This window comes from Nakaseomyces bracarensis (genome assembly GCF_045282275.1).
Source record: "Nakaseomyces bracarensis strain CBM3 chromosome Unknown Scaff5_0, whole genome shotgun sequence".
Taxonomy (NCBI): Eukaryota; Fungi; Ascomycota; class Saccharomycetes; order Saccharomycetales; family Saccharomycetaceae; genus Nakaseomyces; species Nakaseomyces bracarensis.
The window spans coordinates 126,798-146,350 of record NW_027263965.1 but is presented as its reverse complement, the minus strand read 5'-3'; the positions used below and the strand labels follow the sequence as shown (position 1 = coordinate 146,350).

Below are 19,553 nucleotides of genomic sequence, written 5' to 3'. Positions count from 1 at the left end.
TGCCTCCGTTATGTCGGTTTACCCAATATTTGGTAAATTCGAGTGATGTAATACCCCCGTCATTTCAATCTATGTTAGTTCCGATAAAGGAGCATGTATACATTAAGTCTATACTAAAGTTCATATAACGTCAAAATTCCAATGACTCAGTGCCTACAATAGGAGATTTCGTAGATTAACGGTATATTTTTCAGTTAAATCTATCCCTTTTTGTGTATGTCAGCATTTCAAAAAAAACTCCAATAAGATAATAGAAAGAGGTTTCACAACTGCTTCCAAAATTAGAGATCAACGACAGTATAAAAAAATAAAAAAAAGACCAAAAAAAAAAAAATAATAATAATAACAATAGTAAGCTGGAGTAAGTTATTTTAATTGTAATTGGTTTCCGCATTCCTTGCCTTCTTTTTGACGATGAGATTTGACCAGTTGTAATAGAAATACTTCTTTGTATCCCTCTATCGATGCTTAAAGCATCTTTGGGATGTTTAATTAATTTTTCTGTTCTTTCATTTCTTTCATTTTCTTTTCTAATTGTCTTGATCTCTCAAAGTATAAGTTAGGATGGGTTATATGCATGGACTCATTCTCAGGAACATTATGTGTCATCTCAAACACTTTAGTTAGTGCAATGGTATATTCGTGTCTATCGCATGAATCCAAAACATCAGTAATTTGCTGGTTTGTTAAGCCCATTTTGGACAACTCATTTGTCAATTTATCGCGATTCCAATCACGGAACGGTAAACCATGATATTCACCTCTGTTTGGCCTGGGTTTCGATAATATAGTTCTATAATCCCAAGGTTTATAATTAATTCTATTACCTTCCAGACCATAATTATGCCTTATATTATAACGATACTCCTTGTTAAATCTTTCTGTCGACATTTTATTATTTCTGGTAAATGCATCATGCCAAAATTTCATAGCTTCATCTATACTCAAACCAATACCCTTTAGAAATAAAGTTAATTGTTGTCTTCCGTGGTACCTCAAATGTGCATTTTCTTTTAGACCATAAAAAAGATTCTTTACATCAAGTGGATAATGCTTACTTATATCTTCGCTCCAAACTGACTTAGCGTTAATTTCGTTATCCTGGTTGTTACCAAACTGATCAAAACTGCCAGCATCGGCAATGGTATAACCAGAAGAAAGATGGTTCAAGATCGGTATTAATCTATCATCCTCATTTAGACGTGGTAAATATTGATATGTTTTAATTAGTTCATCCTGAAGTTTTGTGGAGAACTCATTTGCAATTAGATTTAGTTGTTGGAATTGGGGTAAATAGGCATAACCATCCTTTAAATACACCTGTCTATTACCTACAAGCTCAATGACATTCTCAAAAGGTAATTTGATAAATTTCTCATTCTTAAAGTACAATTGACGTTGCTGCTCATCTGCTAGATTCAAATTAAATTGCAAATCCTTGGATATCGTCTGGTATAGCTGTGTCGCTATTGTCTCTTTCTCGGCCTCTTCAATGAATTGCAGACTTGGTAACTGTAAAGACTTCACAAACTTGGTTTGGTCAGATGAGGTCAACATATTGAATCTCATCCGAAAGAGCGTAGTCTCTATTCGCACAAATTTATCTCGAAGTTCTTTACTGCGACAAAAACATAGTCTCAGGATAAAATGCGAGTAATACTCCTTCTTCCTATCTTCAAAATTATCCATATTGTTGAAGATATTGAACTTCTTAAACAGTGGCTTTATAATACCTTCCGTCTCAGCTAGCGTCTTGTTCCGTGCTAGGCAGGATTCTATTTCCAACAGGAGCTTGACCCTATCAATAGCCCAAGTTTCGAATTCCTCTAGTGTAATTTCCCCCTTGGGGGCAACATCATAGAACGACAACTTGTTTTCATATATCCTCTGGTATAAAGCCCTTTCGTCCTCAGTTGACCCTTGGATCACATCAACTTCTTCAGTACCAAAATTACGTCTCATAGAGACACGTTTCTTCGACTGTCTAAACATTTTCCTTTGTGTTCCTTTTTTGTGGTTTTGTTTGCTTTTTACTGGCAGTATTAGTTAAGGACCAATGATATAAGCCATATATATATAGACTAACGTATTTTCGTAATATTAAATCATATGTGATACGCGTAAATGCTAATTTTTTTATTTTTAAAAATTTACAATGACGCGTCAGTGTATTTTATACGTAAAGTCACATGAGCGTTTTGTACAACATGATTTGCAATACTTCCCCACGAAATAGGCACGCGACTGTATAATTACACACGAATGTTATTATTTTCGTGCTCCTTTTTTTTTGTTCTTGTTTTTTTGAAACCCCCTGCGAGGTTCCCGTGACCTTCAGTATGTCATACCGGATAACACAAAACCTTCAGAAAGTGGCGCAGTAGCGTTCGTGTTGCCTTTTTTGGCTTCTTTTATTGGCAAATTGGTGATGGACACAGAAACCCCTGCACAAGTTTGTTATTATGCAAATCCGTATATATATTTTTTTTTTTAGAACGAGAGCCATTTAGAGAGACAAATAAAAATTTTATTATTAATTTATATTGATCGGCGAAGTAGGCTGACAAGTGTATTTGTATATTAATATATGAATTTAGCTGTCAACGATTTAAGCTAAAATAAGTTAAAAGATCTTTACATTAAAAGGCAAAGTAACAACCTGTAAAGGAAACTAAAATAAAGTTATACTGATTCAAAAGGAAGATATAAAATACTATAAAAACTACAATAACTGGCTTATTGGGATAAAATAAAGATAACGAAAATAGGGGAGCAACTGTTAAGAAAAGTCAAATGAGGGTTCTTTTATTAATATCGGGTCTTTTGAGTCTTGTAACGAGGGTTAGCAGTTTAGAGTTAGATTTGGATAACTATGAGTCGTTGCAGAATGCTACGTCTTTGGTAGCGTATGGTTTAATGGATTATTACACTGGTGACCAGTATGGTAAGACAGTTGGTATGTTTTCTGATCCGTACTATTGGTGGCAAGCCGGTGGTGCTTGGGGTTGTATGATTGATTACTGGTATTTTATGCAGAACGACACTTATAACGACAAGATTATGGCAGCTCTGCTGCACCAGACTGGTGATAACAATGACTACATTCCACTAAACCAATCTACCACGGAAGGTAACGATGACCAAGCTTTCTGGGGTATTGCTGTTATGATGGCTGCCGAGAGGAAGTTCCCTAACCCTCCTGATGACAAACCACAGTGGTTATACTTGGCACAGGCTGTTTTCAATACTATGGCGCTGCGTTGGGATGCTGATACGTGTGGTGGTGGTCTAAGATGGCAAATTTTCGTTTGGAACTCCGGTTACGACTATAAGAATACCGTTTCCAACGGTGCGCTGTTCCATCTGGCTGCTAGACTTGCTAGATATACTGGTAATACTAGTTACGTTGACTGGGCTGAAAAGGTTTACGACTGGATGTGGGATGTAGATGTTATTGATAACGGTACTTGGAGATACGTTTACGATGGTGTCAGTGTTAACGATAACTGTTCTACAGTTACTAAATACCAATGGACTTATAATCAGGGTTTGATGCTTGCAGGTTCTGCTTACCTGTACAACATGACTGGCTCTGATATATGGCATAAAAGAACTCACGAATTCCTGAATGCTTCACGTGTATTCTTCAACGACTCGATCCTCTTTGAAGCTGCTTGTCAAGGTCCGAACACATGTAATACAGATCAGCGTTCGTTTAAGGCTTACTTTGCCAGATTCTTAGGTTCGACCGCAGAGTTGGTACCAGAAACCAGAGAACAGATTATGACCTGGTTGAATACATCTGCAATTGCTGCCGCTAAATCTTGTTCAGGTGGTACAGATGGCCATACCTGTGGTTTGAACTGGTTCTTAGGAGATTGGGACGGTAAGTACGGTTTGGGTGAACAAATGGCCGCATTAGAAGTGATGGTCAACACCCAGGCCTTGAATAGAAACCCACCATTTAACTCCACTAATGGTGGTAATTCAACTGGTGATGGTGCTGCTGGTACTCAACCTCATGCAACTAACTTATCTCCACTTCATATTACAGGTGGATCTAGAGCTGGTGCTGGTATTATCACAGCTATTATTGGTATTTCAATTATTTCATGTGCATTATGGCTGGTCTATTAATTTCTCTAAGCTTGTTGGTATTATAATATCCATATTTTATTTTTCTATTTTTTCTACAATACTATTTTTTATTACTAAATTATTATGCTTTGGGTTTAGAAGAATAATCACTGATATTTTTTATTGTTTTCGATTTATTTTATTTTTAAAAGCTTTTATTTCAATTCGATTAATGTTGAAGGGTCATTGGGTACGAATATATAATTAACTTTCCCCTGGACATTTATATTAAATACGCTATTTCTATAGTATATTACTAATTGCCTTTATTTAGTTTTTCGATTACTTTTAAAAATTGGGTTGTTTATGTAAGAGGATTATTTTGCCCTAATGTACAAATTGTTATCCAGAGAATTTCCAATTCCATTATGAAAAAAAATATATATATAGAAAAAAAAGTTAGTCTATTTATATTATAATTTTAGCAGAAACCTTTGATGTAAGAGTTCGTATTTATCCGTTTATTGAACCATTTTTCAGATATTTGGATTAAGAATTCGTCGTCTTGGCTACTAAAGCAATCAAGATCCAAGCCAGTGAAGTTCGAACGAGAAATTGATAGCGAATCATTTTCTATATATCCCTTTAAGCTTTTATGTAGTTTTTCAGTCCTTTCTTGGAAGAACAAAACTGTAGCTCGTACTTGAAATGCGTCATCTTCTTCATTTTCCCGTTGGATTGATGACCTTTTGATATCAGGTATCTGGTTGTAACTTGCAGAGACATAGCCAGCTGTAGTAAAGAAATAGATACCATCTAGTAAAAACTGTAACCATGACATCGATTCAGTATATGTTGCAAACCTTGCACTTTCAATAGAAGAAATTTCCTCGTCAAAGTATGTTGCAATTAACTTCTCAAATAACTTGGCTTCATGTTGGGTAGCTTTTATATGTTTTCCTGTGTTATCACGGAACGATAAACCCTCGTGAATAAGAGAGTCTGAGGGAAGATCTAAAACTTTGTCATATAATTCCTCCTTATAGACAAGTACCTCATCACTAGAAACTGCAATATATCCGCTCTCTTTGTAGTGATGTAACGTATCGATATCATAAGTACCCACAGTGAATAGCGCTTGACAATACGTCGATTGATCTTCAAAACTATTATTATAATCCATTTGTGTCTCGCTTGTAGTTACCATAGGTAAAGGACACTTCGAAAGAGCTGCTAGACAATATATTAGAGAGTTAGTGTATTCAAATGAATTGCCGGGCGCAGCTAAAATTAAAAGTCGCTCCCGCAGTAAGCAAGATTTTAATACCGGGAATATCAACGGACCCAATTTTCTTAGCCAATATGGTAAGCATTTTACCATTGACCTGGCTGGATTCTTTTGAAGGTTATCTGATTTTTTATAATTCTTATAGAACTCCTCCAACAATGAGAAGTCATTTGTTAAATTAAGTTTCATCCATTCTAGTAATACCTCTTCTATAGGGTCAATAAAATAATTTGTAATTTCATATAGTTTTAATTTATCCTTGTACTTTATTTTACTGGCATCTACTAGTACACCCAGAGAATACATCTTCACCCTCGACCTGTCCACCTGCCCATCTTCATTCAGTACCTCAAATGAATTTTGTACATAACAACACAGCCCATAATAAAGGGTTCCATTATGATTCAAAGTGAATCTGATAATATCATCGGTGGCTTCATGAATACCTGATGGGAGAGCTTTAAATTCTATTCCTTTTAAGATTTCATTATTTTCACCTGCTGACCATGCTATGATGTTGCCTCGTTTCATATCAAACTGACAAAGAAAAGCACTTGTTAAGGAAAGAGGAATTTCAGATTCATTTGGTACCAGTTCAAGAAGTTCCCTATTAGACATCATTTCGCAACTACCGGTCAGTTAAAATATAAATTAGTGTTGGATTTGTTTTATACAGTAATTGACTAAGGTCTGTATTTTGATTCGTAAAAGACTTTCAAAATATGTTGCAGCAGGATATTGAGAAGTCAGTTGCTGTCTTACAGGATATTGTTGATTCAGAAGTTGGTGACTCGGTTAAAATATTCGATAGCAGGGCAAAAAGTAACAATAGCTGGCTAAAAGATCTTGACAGTAAATTTGGTCTTAAGGAGGCTGATGAGTTGGGTTACTTGGAAACTGTTAAAATTGAAAATTTTGAGAAGTTGGATGAAATACGACAAAAGATAGATTACTATGAGGGATTATTGAATGAACTAGAAGAAGCACAGAAAGAGTTAGAAGTGAAATCTAAAGTAATAAGTAAAAAAAAATAGATTTTAAGTACTTACTCAAGTATTTAGTATGAATATTAATGACTTTCTAAGGGAAATACTAGAAATATAAATAGATAAAAAATAATTTGGACGAGTCCGGAATCGAACCGAAGACCTCTCCCATGCTAAGGGAGCGCGCTACCAACTACGCCACACGCCCATATTTATTGTTATAGTAAGATGGTTACTGCATTATTTTCTGCTGCAATTAATGATTTTTTTAAAATAATTATTTTAATTTCAAAATAAACCAAAACATTAAAAAACTAGCGGTTAACATTTGATTTGTAGAGATGTAGAGGAGGGGAAGGAGGAGAAGAAGATTATTATCGGGTATAATTTGCAATATCATTGACAGTGAAGTGATTTTAGAGTATGGTGAACAGATAAAAAGTATAACTATGTCTATGCAACATATTATATACGTTAACAGAAATAAAGTATTTATCTGTTCTACAAAAACTTCTCCACAGCAGCCTGTATTACGTTATATATATACATTTTGAAAAAGATATATATGAATGCACTTGTATTTTTAAAAATCTATATCAATATTGTTACTCATTAGAAGAAGAAGTTTTAATAATTTTTCTATATTTGAAAAAACTTGAATACCTAAGGATTAGTATCATCAACATTATTATCATTTCCCTCTTCAATGGCAGCGTCATCATCGCTAGGCGTATCATTCTCGTATACCTTTTTTAACAATCTTAATTTTCTTCTGCCACTGTTTTCCCCGTTTTCATTTAAATCCAGGTTACCCACTTCCAAACTTTCAGTACTATAGTCAGTAGATTTCCTAGACGAATCATCTTCATTAGAATCATCTCGTATATCTACTGGTTGAATGCTAAATATCTCGCTTTCTGTTGATTCATCGCTGACAGCTTTATTATTACTCATAATTTCTTCTTTATCACTAGAATTGTCAATACTCCCACTACTATCAAGAGGTGAAGTTTTATTAGCTCTCCAAATTTCTTTACTGCAATCGTCAGTTCTTAATTCCTCATATATCGATTCTTGGATGGTCATTATTTTTTGCCATTGTTCTTGATAAGCTTTACGAGATTCTTGGATAATTAATGATAGCTTGGAATCCGAAGTCTCAGACATATCGCAACCTCTTCTGGCGTAAAACAGTAAATATGCTGAGCCACTTATACTCTGCATAGGGTCTGTCAGGGAGACCCTGGAATCATTAAAATAATACCATTTACCATCTGTTTCATTTTTAGCGTAGGCAGTATAATGACCTCCACCAAGTCCTCCATAATGATTATCAACGGCGAATAAATCGTAAACTGTACCTTTTTGTTCCATAGTGTTCACTATATATGGAGAAACATCTAGGCCTTCTATTGGAAATTCCACGGTAACATCAATTTTATCACTAAAGGACCTTTGGTTTTCAAATCTCTTTAAATGTATTAATAGTATGTCAGGAGTATTCCATAATTCCAACTGTTTAGTAGCCTGTCTATGGTCTTTACATTTGGGACAGTACCATGAATCACTTACTCCTAACACCTCAGGTTTAGAGAATAGTTTCAAACACTCATCTAAGGTTATATTTTTGTTGGTTGTTTCATTTCTCTCCTTTTGTATTTTTTCGAGTTCTTTATTTTCAAGTCTTGCTGGATTTTCCCAATGGAATGGTTTATCATCAGTAAAAGCTTCTGCAGCTCCTACACTCGTCCATTCACATACTAGAATATCTTCTGGATATACTATCTCAGTTAGAGCATCTGTAGTACCTCTGTCGTTTTCAAAAGTGGCCAAGTTTATATTTGGCAATTTGGTATCATCTAAAATGCTGCTAGGGTTTTGTTCGCCCATATCATCACCAACTTCTTCCCCTTCTTGTTTTTCAAGAGCATCATTTTCAATAAAAGATTCAATTTTGTTATCTTTAAATTGAGAATAATTCATGATATCTTTTAAGATAGGTGAAGCGGATTCTAATAAATCAATGCCTTGTTTGATACTGAGTTGACCTTGTGGAGTCCAAAATATTGGTCTATTTTGATCCCCATTAGATGTCATACTATAATTTGATGTTATTTTCTTTACACTGAATAAATGGTCCTGAGAGGGTTCATAAGCATCCTTCAATATAGTCTCAAAATTCTGTAGCAGGTCACTATCATATTTCTCTCCTATCATAGGAAAGCTATCCAAGGGGTTTTTTGAATTATCTATGGTTTCTGGAAATTGAATATAACCACCACTTAAATTCGTGTAAAGTTTTTCTAGTTTATGATATATGGCAAAGGGATTTAACCTTTCCTCTGGCGAAAGAGCCAAAAAGAATGGTACTCCAAAAAAAGACGGAATATTATACCCGTCCTCAATCTTAGTGTTGATGATAGGCACGATAATATCACCAGGATTTGTTAATATCTCATAAAATACTATGTCATCTGATTCAGAAATTAGTTCTTGTATTGGTAAGTACAGAGAGTTAGATTCCGCAGATTCAAAATTATTGTAGAATTGATAATTGAAAATTTCACAACCATATAAATCAGCAATATCTACATTTGCCAATGAAGCTATATAGCTTTTTAAATCTTGATATGTTGATGATTTAGGTAATTCTATTTCCAATACACATGGAGGTGAGTTTTGTGGGAAAATTTTTACCATTTTCTTCCATACAGTATGGACCGGAAGAGGCAATGTAAGGTCATTATATGGATCAAAGGTTATTGATACATTTTCACAAACAGGGCACTTCAAAGTGGATTTGTATAGCGCTACAAATAAATCATTAATAACCGAATCATTTCTTGCTAAATGTGTTTCCCAAGTTTTTTGCGCAAGCTCCGAAACTGCTTTTGCATCAACCATCTCTTCGGTCATCTCTAATGACGGTTTTTCAATGTATGGCTTTTTTACAATCCTGTTTAAATCCTCATGAAGACTATCCAATAGGAAGGCTAAAAATTCCTGAGAATCTTGTTGCATATAACCAGAAAACATAGAATTTACATGGCCCAATGTCATTTTAAAATTATTGGGAGAATATGCATTTGCTTTATCTGGCACCCATACAGGAGAATAAAGATTTTGAATTAAGTGACTGAAAGCCTTGGCAACAGTACCATTATAACCTAATGGGTTGTCGAGGTTCACTTCTGATTGAAATCCATCATAAAAAAAGTAATCTCTAAGTTGAGGTATATGAACGAGACATTGTAAGGCAGAATTCATGTAACATGTATTGCCTAGGTTTGTTAGTCCCACAGTACCCAATAATTCGGCAGGTTTATTGTCAATATAATATAATGAAGGCCAGGTTCCTGTAACTTCATTTTTAACTTCAATCAGTATATCATTATTTTGAATATCTAAGTTTTTTAACTGTACGAGGAAATTATCCTTGGTTATCCTTTCCCGCTTAGAAAATCCTAAAAACTGCAGAGGACTTATTTCGTATTGATTTGCTAAAATACTCTTTTCCGTATCGGTATTTCCGTAATTTTCACTTACAAACCATAATCTTATTTCCGAGTTATCGATATCAAACTGTGTTTCCTTCTCAAAAAAAATTTCTAAAGCTTTTGTAGCCATATCTTGTATAGTATTCAACACCGATAGTACAAAATAGGAATTAACATTACGATTCATGTAATTTCTCTTCGTGGTTTCGCTTTCTACTAGATGATGAACTCTGAAGAAGCACTTATTATATTCAGTATTCAATAATCCAGTGTTTTTATCTCGAATAATATAGGTTGTTACAGGCTTAGTATTCCCTAATATCCCATACCACTCCTCAAACTTGAGATATAAAGGTTCAGCTATAGAGACATAAGGCACTTCATTATAATCCTGGAGAACGAAATGTTCCCTATCTCTCACAATTGAAGAGACATCAATTGGCCCTATTTCTTCTATCGAAGTTACTACCTCAGAGTAAAACCTGTCAAGCCATTGTTTTGGAATTATATACACGACATCACCTTCTTTAGCAGCTTCTTCACATTCCTTAATCATCTTATTGATTATAGATCGCTGGTCCATAAGTTCTTGGCTCACCTTTATTTCATCAGCATCTTCGGCATTTATGTTCTCCATTTCATTATCTAAGTCTGAAGTAGTTCCATTTTTGGATTTAACGCCCTCTAAATCACTGATTTCAGTCCCACTAAACTCCATTTCCACTTCGGCGTTAGAATCACTATCGTTAGTGCTCATTATTAAGCTTAGCGAGTTTATAGACTAATATTACCTTCAATAACAAAGTATGAATTACTTTTTTTACCCCAGATTAAAGAATGCAGTTATAGATCTGACGATCTTCGGGTTCATCGCATTATATTAATTATTCCACCAATATTTTTTTGTAATTTTTTTTTTACTTTTTTTTTTTTCACAAGCTGATCGACTACCGGCTGAAAATTTAAGGTTGTCTATTTAGTGAAAATTAATTGAAGATTAAAGCACTACATAATTAAAGAAATCAATGAGGAACAACTAATCTATATAAATGTATTCCTCCTTTACATAATAATCTGTAAGTAGACCATTGATATCCTAGTCTTTATTATATCATAAATTGTAATCAATTTGTATATATTACGGGAAGTTATCGATAAAGAGTTTGAAATTCCTCATATTAAATCAATTATGACATATTCGAATGGAAAAAAAACAAAAAAAAAACTAACCATGATTATAGTAGAGCTTTAATTAAAAGAATTGAAGAGAAATTTATAATACTAATATATTAGAAAATATGAAGATGAAAGTAAAGATAATCATTACAAGTATATAAAATGCTGAAAGTTAATTTTGAATATAGTTGATAAAAAATAATAGTAGAAAAAGATAACATGACAATTCAGAGCGGGGGTTACCAGTTGTTTTATTTGTTTTCTTCAGTCTATAGTAGGGGAAAAAAACATAACAACAACTGGCATGCAATATTTAGTTACCGAGATCATCAGGTAGATGCAACAGGTTTTAGAACTGAGTGCATGATACCGTAACCTAATGTAATGACACACAAAAATACTAGCAGAGAAGCTGGAACACCTCTAGAAATAAAAGTACCCATGTTTAGGTACCTATCACCTTTCTTATCTACCTTTGATATAGCAGTAATGTTAGGGAAACCAGAGGATGCTAAACCCATACCAGCTGATGCCAATAATGCACAACCAAACACCAAAATTGGGGCAGCTTTAGGGTCAGGTAGTTTATCACCGACTTCCTGAACTAAAGGAATAATAATAATAGCAGAAACTGTGTGAGAAACAAAGGTACCAACGACCAACATCAACACACCGAAAATACATAAAACTGCCAATGTTGTATCATGTTCAATTCTTCTCTGCAAAGATCTGGCAATTAAAGACAACAAACCGGACGAAGAGACAGCCTTACCCAGAGCGACACCACCCATAGCAAGAATAACAATAGACCATGGGAAACTGTTTAAATCTTGAGTAGAAAGTAAACCTGTACCGAAGAACAATACGATAGGTAAACAAGCAATAATACCTGAAGAACCCCACACATGTTCAATTTGGGATTCAACACACCACAATAGAATAGTACCCACGGAAATTACCACAATAAAGTATTGCTTCATCGTCAACTGTGTTCTAATTGGAGTAAACTTCTCAAGCTTAGTCAAATTGATCTTGAAAGAAATACACATTAGACCCCACACCAACAATAGACCTAAAATACCGGTAGGTAATGCGACAGCGAAAAACTGACCCCAACCAATACCATATGGCTTCAAATATTGCATGGAAATAACGTTCTGTGGAGAGGAAATTGGTGAAGCCAAACCACCAATGTTGGCCGCTAAGGCAACACCCATGACTAAAGCTTTACCAAAATCATTGTCGGCATCAAGTGGATCTAGCAATGGAGACAACAAAGAGTAAGTTAACACTGGTGCAGCAACATTAGAAATCCACATTGATAAGAAGAAAACCACAGCCATCGCCATTAACAGAACATTTCTGGGTTTAACACCAGCAAAAGCCAACAACCAAGATGCCAAGATCTTAGCTACATTGTATTGCGCAAGGACTTCACCCAGTGTAAAACCAGCCAACAGAATCATAATTGTGGAAGACCACATGGTTGCTAAAATTGTAGACGAGGCATCTGCAGCTTTCATAACATGACCATTTGAATCCTTCATCACTCGGAACAAAACAACTAATAAGGGGACCAAAAATGCAGTAACATGCAATGGAATAGCTTCACTAGCCCATAAGAATGCAACACATTCGACTAAAGCCATACAACGATGTTGAGCAGGATCATGAAAAGTTGGTACGGCTAGTAAGATAGCCGTAATCACTATAATGAAGGCAATCTTGAAAGCCTTCAATGTGAAAAACAACTTCGGTATCTTAAAGTAGTATAATGTAGTAAATTTGAGAGGGATTGGTTTTGGTAATGGATATTCATAATATTCCAAGTCTAGCTTACTTATAGTATGAGCTTTAGCTACTGCATCATCGATATCGGTAGTAATTTGTTTGTTCTGAGACAATAGACCTAACATATCTTTCCAAGTGTTACTACGTTCCCAGACAATGTGGTCGTGCAGGTAAGCTTTTAACTCCTGTTTGGATTGAGTAGTGTCACCACGTTCATGACCGGTAATCATGGCAAAAAACTCAACTAACTGCGCGATCTTACCATTTAGAATCGTCAGAGTAGAGTCTTGGAAAACAAATGTGTCCTTAAAGAACTCACCGGAATGAATTAGGTCCTCCCTTGTGTTTAAGTATAAAACTTTATCAGACTTCTTAGTAATCTTACTGAAACCCATACGGTTCAACTCAATGAATGATTTTAGTTGACATAGATCAATGTACAAGTTTATTATAGATTGCTTTAAAATAGACTTTCTTTGAGATTTGACGTTGAACTGGGAATAGTTCAACAATGCGGTGTTGTCACCGCTCTCTGAGAAAACATCGTCATCTTCATCAACAAAATCATCCTCATCCTCTCCATCTTCGGAGTGTTCCATAAAACTATTCGTTTTATCGACTACAGAAGCCGCGTTGTTGCCGTTATGTGTTGCATGTAGTGTCTTAACTTGTCCTACTTCAAATCCAGAGGCTCTGGAGTCAGCGAATGGCGAATTAATCAATTCAGGCGTCTCTGATGGGAAATTGGTGGAGGGTGGCCTTGTTACGATCACCATACCTTCCTTTTCCAAGTCCTTAATCAAAGTTTCGAACCTTTCGTAAAATTTAGCCTCCATACGCTTATAGAAATCGTCGACCTTGAATTTTTCCACCGTTAGACTATTTACAAAAACATCATAAGTGTTGAACAAAGTCTGACCTTCACTAGACAGAGAAGAACGACGCGACTCAAAAAACTTCTCCTTAACTTTTCTCAATGGCGAGCTCTTATTCGCTTTACCGTCTTTCCCGTTCTTATCATTAGCAGCACCGTTGTTGCCGTTACCATTTTCCAGAATTGACTGCTGATTAATATCCTTTAGCTCATACGTCTCCTCTTCAATACTCCCTTCCTTCTTACCGTTATCCTTCCCAACATTCATCTCGTCACCCAGATGTTGCGAGTTAGGAGTGGAGGACGACTTCTTCCCAAAAAATTTGTTCTTAAACAGTTTCTTCGCGAAATGTTTGGAAGAAGAAGCCATGGCTTCTTCTTCCTCAACCACAACAGGCCCACGCTCAGGCGGCTGGTTTCCCTGCGTACCATTCTTTAATTCATCCGTCTGAAGAGTATAAATCAAATTCTTCAACTCACTATAATCCATATAATGATTCTGCCACTCCGGAACAGCATTATACTTAAGGAAATGTGAAAACCTCATTATGTCTACTTCCCCTCCCCCTTAGTAATTCTAGTTTGGTTATATTAACATACACAATCTCAACATTTATAACATACATTTACCAATACACATACATATATATACAACTCATAATATGGCAATTAGCCTTTTTTTTTTTTTTTTTTCGTTAATTTTTTTTTTTTGCAGTTTAATTTTTCCCTTCCCAAAAGAAGCACAGAAGAACCGCACAGGAGACCTTTCACATCATTTTTTAGTTATTTTATTTTGTTTTTTACTTTCAACGAAAAAAAAGAAAGAAAGTAGTAGCACTTAAATCTTCGCAGCCCAGCTTCCACTGAAATTTCCCCTTCTTTTTCTTTTTTTTTTAATAAATTAACTTCCCACGTGGGACCCCTAAAAAAATTCTTTCTTTCATTAAAAAGAGATTCAGTTCAAATCTCGAGATGAGCATAGATTTGCTTTTTTTTACACAGTTTTATTAATTTTTTCAATTCTGTCTCGCAAAGAAAAAAATTTTTCCGAACTTTCTTTTTTTTTTTCTTGAGATCGGCTTCTATGCATCTGACTAAGATTCGATGCTGTAGTAGTTGTAGAAGTTGTAGAGTGGACTATTAGGCGTAGTCAAACAAAAAGCCATCGCAATTCGTAAACTGAAAAAAAAACTAATAAAAGCCATCGGAATTTCACTTCAAAGAGATGACTAAATTACATGGAAATTATATATAACATAAAACTACTAATGTAGTAAACTTATAAATAAAGTACTTCTTGATATATTACTTCTTGTAAATAAAGTACTTATAAATAAAGTACTTCTTTTCGATATAGTACTTCTTTATTTTTATTTAAATAAAATTAAAGACCACAGTTAAATATAAATAAGATAGACCAATGTTTAGATTAGCTAGGAGGAAGTTGTCGACAGTGGGAACGCGTTGTCCTCCATACAACAAACTTGTGCATAACTTAGATAAAGTTAGAAGTATACTCAATGGCGAGCCATTGACTCTAGCGGAAAAGATACTGTACTCGCATCTATGTGATCCAGAGGAGTCACTTACCTCGTCTAAAGTAGACAATATTAGAGGACAGGTGTACTTGAAGCTTAACCCGGACCGTGTGGCCATGCAGGATGCCTCTGCCCAAATGGCACTGCTACAGTTCATGACCACTGGTCTCTCTGAGACCGCAGTGCCCGCATCCATTCATTGTGACCATTTGATTGTGGGTAAAGAAGGAGAGACTAAGGACCTGCGGAACTCGATACAGACTAACCAGGAGGTCTTCGATTTCTTGGAGAGTTGCGCAAGACGCTACGGTATAGAGTTCTGGGGCCCAGGTTCCGGTATCATTCACCAAATTGTCCTCGAGAACTTCTCTGCTCCGGGCCTCATGATGCTGGGTACAGACTCGCACACACCAAATGCGGGCGGGCTCGGTGCTATTGCTATCGGTGTCGGTGGTGCTGATGCTGTTGATGCTCTTACCGGCACCCCATGGGAGTTGAAGGCTCCAAAGGTTCTCGGTGTTAAGCTAACAGGCCAATTGAATGGTTGGTCCGCTCCAAAGGATGTTATCACCAAGCTCGCAGGTATGCTAACAGTTAGAGGTGGTACCGGCTATATTGTTGAATATTTCGGCGAAGGTGTAGAGACTCTGTCGTGTACCGGTATGGCCACTATATGTAATATGGGTGCTGAGATAGGTGCTACGACTTCCACTTTCCCATATCAACTAGCACACAAGAGATACCTGGAGGCCACTGGTAGAGGAGCAATCGCTGTCGCTGCCGATAACGCATTGAAGAATCACAACTTTTTGAGAGCCGACGAGGGCGCAAAATACGATGAAATTATCGAGATTAACCTCTCTGAGATGGAGCCACACGTCAATGGTCCCTTCACACCAGATTTATCTACACCAATTACCAAGTACGGTGAGAGAAGTGTAGAGGAGAAATGGCCACAGAATATATCTGCCGCCTTAATCGGTTCCTGTACCAATTCTTCTTATGAGGATATGAGTCGTGTGGTTGATTTGGTTAACCAGGCTGAGAGAGCAGGTTTAAAACCTAAAATTCCTTTCTTTGTCACTCCTGGTTCTGAACAAATTAGAGCTACTTTAGAAAGAGACGGTTTGATCAAGAAATTCAAGGACAATGGAGCCATTGTTTTATCGAACGCCTGTGGTCCGTGTATTGGTCAATGGGACAGAGAGGATATCCCTAAAACCTCTAATGAAACAAACTCTATCTTCACATCCTTTAACAGAAACTTTAGAGCTAGAAATGATGGTAACAGAAATACTATGAACTTCTTGACGTCGCCAGAAATTGTAACAGCCATGAGTTATTCCGGTAATGCTCAATTCAATCCTTTAACAGACACGATTAAACTACCAAATGGTGAAAACTTCAAGTTCAAACCTCCTGTAGGTGAAGAGCTTCCTTCTAGAGGCTTCGAACATGGAAGAAATATTTTCTATCCTCAAGGTGAATTGACACCAAATCCAAATGTTGAAGTTAAAGTTTCTCCTACCTCTGATCGTCTGCAACTGCTGGAACCTTTCAAGCCTTGGAACGGTCAGGAACTGAAGACAAATGTTTTAATGAAAGTCGAGGGAAAATGTACTACTGATCATATTTCAGCTGCTGGTGTCTGGTTAAAGTATAAGGGTCACTTAGAAAACATTTCTTACAACACATTGATTGGTGCTCAGAATAAAGAAACGGGTGAAGTGAACAAGGCTTATGATTTGGATGGTACTGAGTATGATATTCCAGGTTTAATGATGAAATGGAAGGAAGAAGATAGACCGTGGACTGTAGTCGCCGAACACAACTACGGTGAGGGATCTGCTAGAGAACATGCTGCTTTATCTCCTAGATTCTTAGGTGGTCAAATCTTACTGGTCAAGTCCTTTGCTAGAATTCATGAAACTAATCTAAAGAAACAAGGTATGCTTCCTTTAACATTTGCCAATGAGGCCGATTATGATAGAATTTCTGGTGGTGATATATTAGAGACTGTTGGCCTAGTAGATCTTGTGGCAAAGGATGGAAACAATGGTGGCTTCCTGGATGTTAAAGTCACCAAGCCAAATGGCGAGAGCTTTACCGTTAAGACAAAGCACACATTATCAAAGGACCAAATTAACTTCTTCAAGAGCGGTTCTGCTATCAATTATATCGGAGAGATCCGTAAATCGAACTAAACGTAATGCATGTTGGTAATTCTTTATCATTATTTATTTATTAAAATGTAAATATTATTTAAAAACCTATTGAGATAATGTTTCATAAACCATAATAACCTGTTTAATTTATTTAATTATTAAAATTATATTATTATTCAAGAGTCCTGTCAAGCTAAATTGCTAAGTTTGCATTTTCACGTCTAATTTCTTCCATAACTTTAAGACCCATTAACCTTTCCTCATAAAGTGCTGCAAGCTTACTAACCTTGTTAGTTTTAATATCGGAGTAACTTTCAGTAGAAAACTTGGTGGCTTTCACAGTTATTTCTTCACCTGCTTGTCTTTTTTTCTTCTGCAATTCCTTGTCAAATTGTTGAATCTTATTTTTCTTTAATACAACATTTGAAATATCGACATCATTACTACTGTCAGTGATCATATTTTGAAAATCTTGAGATGGTTGAATTTTCTTTATCTGCTCAACATTGGAGTTAATTTGGTCATTGTCAGAAGACACTGAGCTAGTACGTGTTGATGTTGAAACTTTGGAAAAGTTAGAAGCTACGGATGGCATTGATGTATTTCCTTCATCTTCAGATACAGATGGGGCTGGTGAACTTAGATCTGGTCTGAACTTTTTCTGTGGACTGTCTATCTTGACCTCTACTTCACCTGAGGTATTTCTCCTAGGAGGTAGTTTCGGAGGTAATTTCGGTATCTTTAGTGACAGTTTTGGTGTTGATATAGGTTTCCCTGTATCGCTAAGTAATAGATCTGAAGCACCTGAACTGGTTCTTGAATTAATGTTGGCTTTTGTATCTAGTTGTATGGTTAAATCATCGATTGATATATTATCTTGATCCTTACTATTATTTTCTAAAGTATTGACTATTCTAGGGAAGTATTCAAACAGATTCCGTATATATTTGGTACCAATAGCCAATCTATCAGAGCTCATCATAGAAACTTTTTCCTTACACAATGTTGGAGTCAGAGCTTTACTCAAAGATCTGGGATCGTGTCTAGTAACTTCTGAAGTATTGAGAATTGAGATGAAAAGAGGGAAAATAGCCCGTAGAATATCATAGTAGTCATTGTATCTGATTATGTCTTTAAAGATTTGAAATGTATATTCAAAATCGTCTACTAAGGGTAATGATATCAGGTCAATCGGTATAAGTGGTTTACTTTTGTTTTTCAAAAAATTGGTAAAGATAGATGCAAGAGAATAAATATCCCATTGTGATAGGTCGATATAATTATTTCGTTCCATGATACTCAGTAATATATTAACTCTTTTATAGGAACCTGGCCGCTGGAAAACTAGCTCATTGGTTATCGCATCATATTTTAATCTATTAAATATTTTATCAAATATTATCTGCCTGTACTGTCGCTTACTATTTGGTGTCAGTCGTTCATAGTAGTAATCAGGGACCTCAAGGAAATATTCTCCAGTGAGCTCTGAATCATGAAGATATACGTTAAGTGATATCCTCAATCTTGTTATATCAATTAAACATGACAGATCAGTCAAGTCTGCAACGTGAACAATTGATCCGGATGCACTTTTAGCCCCATTCTCAGGGTCAAACATGTCAGGTTTCGAATTCCCGCCTAAAAACTTAAAACTCATAGCATTAGATAAGACCTGGTAAACAGTCCGTACAAAAAAGGACTCATGAACAATGTAAGTCTTTTGCAAATAACTCTTCAACTTTTTAGGTAGTTTAGAAAACATCTTAACACCATAAACCCAACTAATCTTCTTGGCTGAAAAACCTGATGAGAATACCACCAAAGAGAACGGCGATTGCGGAAGTTTCTTAACGAGAAGATCCATTAGCTCTGTAATCATTATATCATAGTCATATTTGTCAACTGCTCCGAGCTCCTCTGAAGAAGGTAAGTAGGTAGAATCAAAAACATATATCGAATGCCCAGAATTGGGGTCAATCGAATATGATTTGTAAAATATATTATTCAAGTTTATTACGTCCTCCATTACCGTTATAATAATAATTATTAAAATAAAACAGCCTCTTGTATAGTTATTTGATACTGTATTCTAAATATACAGAAAATTCGAATGTGGTAATAAGTAGGAAAAAAAGATTCAACAGAAATAATAGGAGCAACT

General features: G+C 35.7%; 8 protein-coding genes across 8 annotated transcripts; 3 read left to right on the top strand and 5 right to left on the bottom strand.

The window, feature by feature from the left end:
* Nucleotides 1-492: 492 nt before the first annotated feature.
* PRI2 (DNA primase subunit PRI2) lies at nt 493-1,992 on the bottom strand (the record flags this gene model as incomplete). The annotated part of the gene is made up of 1 exon (XM_071051077.1): nt 493-1,992. The coding sequence occupies one exon, from the start codon at nt 1,990-1,992 to the stop codon at nt 493-495; it is 1,500 nt and encodes a 499-aa protein (XP_070907773.1).
* An 801-nt stretch (nt 1,993-2,793) lies between these two features.
* DCW1 (putative mannan endo-1,6-alpha-mannosidase) lies at nt 2,794-4,137 on the top strand (the record flags this gene model as incomplete). Its single annotated transcript, XM_071051076.1, has 1 exon — nt 2,794-4,137. One exon carries the CDS (start codon nt 2,794-2,796, stop codon nt 4,135-4,137), a length of 1,344 nt encoding a protein of 447 aa, XP_070907772.1.
* Nucleotides 4,138-4,558: 421 nt separating this feature from the next.
* Nucleotides 4,559-5,983, bottom strand: ANR2 (Anr2p; the record flags this gene model as incomplete). The annotated part of the gene is made up of 1 exon (XM_071051075.1): nt 4,559-5,983. The coding sequence occupies one exon, from the start codon at nt 5,981-5,983 to the stop codon at nt 4,559-4,561; it is 1,425 nt and encodes a 474-aa protein (XP_070907771.1).
* A 104-nt stretch (nt 5,984-6,087) lies between these two features.
* On the top strand, nt 6,088-6,399 carry BLI1 (Bli1p; the record flags this gene model as incomplete). Its single annotated transcript, XM_071051074.1, has 1 exon — nt 6,088-6,399. The coding sequence occupies one exon, from the start codon at nt 6,088-6,090 to the stop codon at nt 6,397-6,399; it is 312 nt and encodes a 103-aa protein (XP_070907770.1).
* Nucleotides 6,400-7,014: 615 nt separating this feature from the next.
* UBP12 (putative ubiquitin-specific protease UBP12) lies at nt 7,015-10,605 on the bottom strand (the record flags this gene model as incomplete). The annotated part of the gene is made up of 1 exon (XM_071051073.1): nt 7,015-10,605. One exon carries the CDS (start codon nt 10,603-10,605, stop codon nt 7,015-7,017), a length of 3,591 nt encoding a protein of 1,196 aa, XP_070907769.1.
* A 748-nt stretch (nt 10,606-11,353) lies between these two features.
* On the bottom strand, nt 11,354-14,236 carry PHO90 (SPX domain-containing inorganic phosphate transporter; the record flags this gene model as incomplete). The annotated part of the gene is made up of 1 exon (XM_071051072.1): nt 11,354-14,236. The coding sequence occupies one exon, from the start codon at nt 14,234-14,236 to the stop codon at nt 11,354-11,356; it is 2,883 nt and encodes a 960-aa protein (XP_070907768.1).
* An 873-nt stretch (nt 14,237-15,109) lies between these two features.
* ACO2 (aconitate hydratase ACO2) lies at nt 15,110-17,431 on the top strand (the record flags this gene model as incomplete). Its single annotated transcript, XM_071051071.1, has 1 exon — nt 15,110-17,431. One exon carries the CDS (start codon nt 15,110-15,112, stop codon nt 17,429-17,431), a length of 2,322 nt encoding a protein of 773 aa, XP_070907767.1.
* A 154-nt stretch (nt 17,432-17,585) lies between these two features.
* On the bottom strand, nt 17,586-19,418 carry ECM25 (Ecm25p; the record flags this gene model as incomplete). Its single annotated transcript, XM_071051070.1, has 1 exon — nt 17,586-19,418. The coding sequence occupies one exon, from the start codon at nt 19,416-19,418 to the stop codon at nt 17,586-17,588; it is 1,833 nt and encodes a 610-aa protein (XP_070907766.1).
* Nucleotides 19,419-19,553: the final 135 nt, after the last annotated feature.